A 3,099-nucleotide genomic window follows, 5' to 3' on the forward strand; every position below is an offset into this window, starting at 1 on the left:
TCTGATCCACCTCCTGGATCGTTATCAATTTCTAACCTAAGTTCCTCTCTCCTCTCTCCTCTCACCTCCGCCCCCTCTCCTCAAATCAAACTCCACAACGAGCCACCAAATTCCGATCTTCCCACCACCATTCATGTGCCGTTCGTCACAGACTCAACCAGGTGGTGGCGGTGCTGCGTTCCAGCTGAATCGTTTCTTCGAGGCCGGATTTTTTTCCTGTCGCAACACCTAGACGCAACTTGTTCATCGAAAAACCCTAATTCCTCCGAGTTCATCTTCATCAACATCGATGCGATCCTGAATTTTCAGCAAATTCTCTCTCCTCCTCTGCCATGGCTGCCTTATGCAGGCTCATTCCCTTACGCTTCCGTGTTTTCTCTCGGACTTACAGTACCTTTACCCTTGAAGGTTTTTTTTTCAGTTTCTCCTGAAATTCAACTTTTCTTGTATCGAATTTGGTTATGATGTGAGTATTTTGATTTTTTGATGAAATGAGTTCTATTTTCAGGAATTGGAGGGAGTTTGCGGCATTTCAGTGACCAGAAAGTGCTGAAGATCGAGGACGAGGTGATCGAGGATGAGGTCAAGAAAATTCGGCGTGAATTAGATGCTGCCAAGGAGAGTTTCCTTAGAATTCCACATGCTCTTAAGTCTATGCCTAAGATGAATCCTGAGGGTATGGTACTACCACCATTTCAGATTAATTGATCACGTAACTAACTTTTCAGAATTTTAGTTCGTATAGTTTGCGACTGAAAATATTTGCACTTTGTTGCCGCGTTTCAGTTAGCATAGCAATGCATTGAACACCAATGCAACACCTATTTGCATAGTGTTAATTGTTAAAAGACAATATGAAGTGAAATGGAAGTAGTGATGTTTGTTTAATTATTTGCACTTTGCTTCAGATTAGTAAGTGAATCGCACTTAAAATAACGTCAAAGAGATTTATATTAGAGGGAGTACTATTTGTTTGATGGTTTAAATGCACTTTGTTCGGCTTTGATTGCTTGGATTTATCATGTAGTATAGATCCGCTAAATCGCAGCCCTTGGCTTATGAACCACTCTCCTCTTGTCAAACTCGATAAATTTAGTGGCCCCACTGTCAAGCTAGAGCGGCTCCCTTGTCAAACTTGATATATTTATTGGCTCCACTATAAAGCTCGACGCCATTGTTGTTGCCTCCATTATAAAGATTTTTTTCGGTATAGTTAGCTTCTTTTTTTCGGTTTACACTTTTGATTAAATAATTTATGATTTATAGTTTCATTCGTATGAGTGTGTGATGATATACTGATGTCAAAGTGGTTTTCTCTCTCTTTTGCTTGATCAATTTTGTTAACTTTCTATTGCTAAACAATACATTTAATTGGTTGTCATACTACTGTGATTTGAAAGTGTGATTTTATCAAGTCAAACGGACTTATTCAGGGGGCTCAACTCTGTTCCTCTTTGGCTGATTCAAAGATCCGGGGTGGGGATTGTCGTCTAATGGTATGGGCCTTCTGGTTGTTTGAAGCCTTTCTTAGGTGGTTAACAAGTTCTATAGTTGAGCAGTTCTTAAATCTGATAGTTTTGTATATCTTGGGTATTTTGAGTGGTTTTTATTTCATGCTATTTTCAGATTTTGACTTGACTTGCATAGTCGTTGATCTGTCTGCAATATTAGCTGCAATTGTAACAGCTCTGAAGTCTGATCAAAGTCCAACTTACAGTCAAATTACTTGGATGTCATTTACTGATTTGAGAAATACATGGAGTGATTTCCCAAGGCAGTACACAGAGGAATACGAGCAATGTATCGAGACTATTCTATCAGCGAATAAAGGTATCTACATCATGGTTTCTATTTTTATGTATTTTGAGGGTTGGAGGGGTGGAGTGGTTTGTGCAGAGGCCTTATGTGTTTTGGTTTGTTTAATTTTGGTCACTGTTTTTGAAGAAATTGGCTCACTTTTTTTTTGAAAAATCTTCAAATCCCTCCTTATCTCAGGAGCAACGTATACAAATGAAGTCTCAGTGCAACAAATATGGACCATAATATCTTAAACTTACATATAATCAAACAACAAAAATCTTTCTTTTTGTGAAATTGACGTTTAGGGTGTGTTGTTGATTAGTTTGCAATCTGAACCTTTTTTTTGTTTGCAAAAATCTTTGTTTTTGTATCGATGAACAGAACACATGTACTCTCCTTTTTTTTGAAGCTTGCATTGAATTTATGAGGTCTTTTCTCACACATTATTGCTGATTGCAGGAAGATTTTTCAAGAGTGCAGGAGATATCGTAGAAGTAAGATTTGCTCAGACCGTAATGGTTGTAACCTGCGAATGGGCATGGTGGCTGAGGCAACATATCTGCATAAGAGAGTCCATGTTCTATCAATGGTCCAATCAATGGATAGCATTGTGAGGTGCTTTTCTAGCTTGATCATTGAATTGATTCGATCTTTGTTTTTGTTAATCTATTGTGTTAATATCTTACTTTGTATGCTCCTTCGTGATCTAAATTGAACTGGTCATTTGAGTTCATGGAAAAATTATAGTACATGGAAAAATTAAAATATAATTGACATTCTTGCAACTCACCTTGGGACTATGGTTGCCTTTGTGTCTCCTGCCACTTAATCTTTGAAAGCGTTATTTATGTCCTAACTATTCAAGTGTTTACATAAGTCTGTTTGTATCTTTAGAAAAAACAACTAGACGCGGATCCTATATCATACCAAGTGGTTGTTTGTTTTATTTTATTTTTGTTTAAAGCCACTGTCTATATCCTCAAAAGTCAAAGTACATTTCCTCTTGGGAATTATTAGTTGGTTGTCAATGTTTGTCCTCCGCATATATATATATAGAGAGAGAGAGAGAGAGAGTTTATTCTATAAGGAAGAAGGTTCATCTTAATATTTATGAGATGATTTTTTTCTTCCATTTTTTGGGGGGTTTAAACAATCTGATTTAAGATAGTATTTGCTTGGCCATGCTTGAGTCTAAACTGCTCAAATGCTCAACTGAACCCTTCTGTTGCAAATTTAAGTGCTTTTATGTAAGGAAATTGATCAGTTGACATGTCTTGTATGAGTAAAACTGTCAACATA

The 3,099-nt window shown here is 37.1% G+C and overlaps 1 protein-coding gene across 1 annotated transcript; it reads left to right on the plus strand.

Annotated features, from left to right (window-relative positions):
- Positions 1–1,493: 1,493 nt before the first annotated feature.
- On the plus strand, positions 1,494–2,489 carry LOC130465588 (uncharacterized). The gene is made up of 2 exons (XM_056834408.1): positions 1,494–1,830; positions 2,260–2,489. Exons 1-2 carry the CDS (start codon positions 1,494–1,496, stop codon positions 2,412–2,414), a joined length of 492 nt encoding a protein of 163 aa, XP_056690386.1. The 3' UTR covers positions 2,415–2,489.
- Positions 2,490–3,099: the final 610 nt, after the last annotated feature.

This window comes from Spinacia oleracea, chromosome 1 (assembly GCF_020520425.1).
Source record: "Spinacia oleracea cultivar Varoflay chromosome 1, BTI_SOV_V1, whole genome shotgun sequence".
NCBI classification, from domain to species: domain Eukaryota; kingdom Viridiplantae; phylum Streptophyta; class Magnoliopsida; order Caryophyllales; family Amaranthaceae; genus Spinacia; species Spinacia oleracea.

What these genes read in the sequence shown, in the direction of transcription:
- LOC130465588 (XM_056834408.1), top strand. Translation starts at nt 1,494, where the DNA reads ATGGTATGGGCCTTCTGGTTGTTTGAAGCCTTTCTTAGGTGGTTAACA. An exon ending in TATTCTATCAGCGAATAAAG is followed by an intron (nt 1,831 to 2,259) that starts GTATCTACATCA and finishes TGCTGATTGCAG; the next exon opens with GAAGATTTTTCAAGAGTGCA.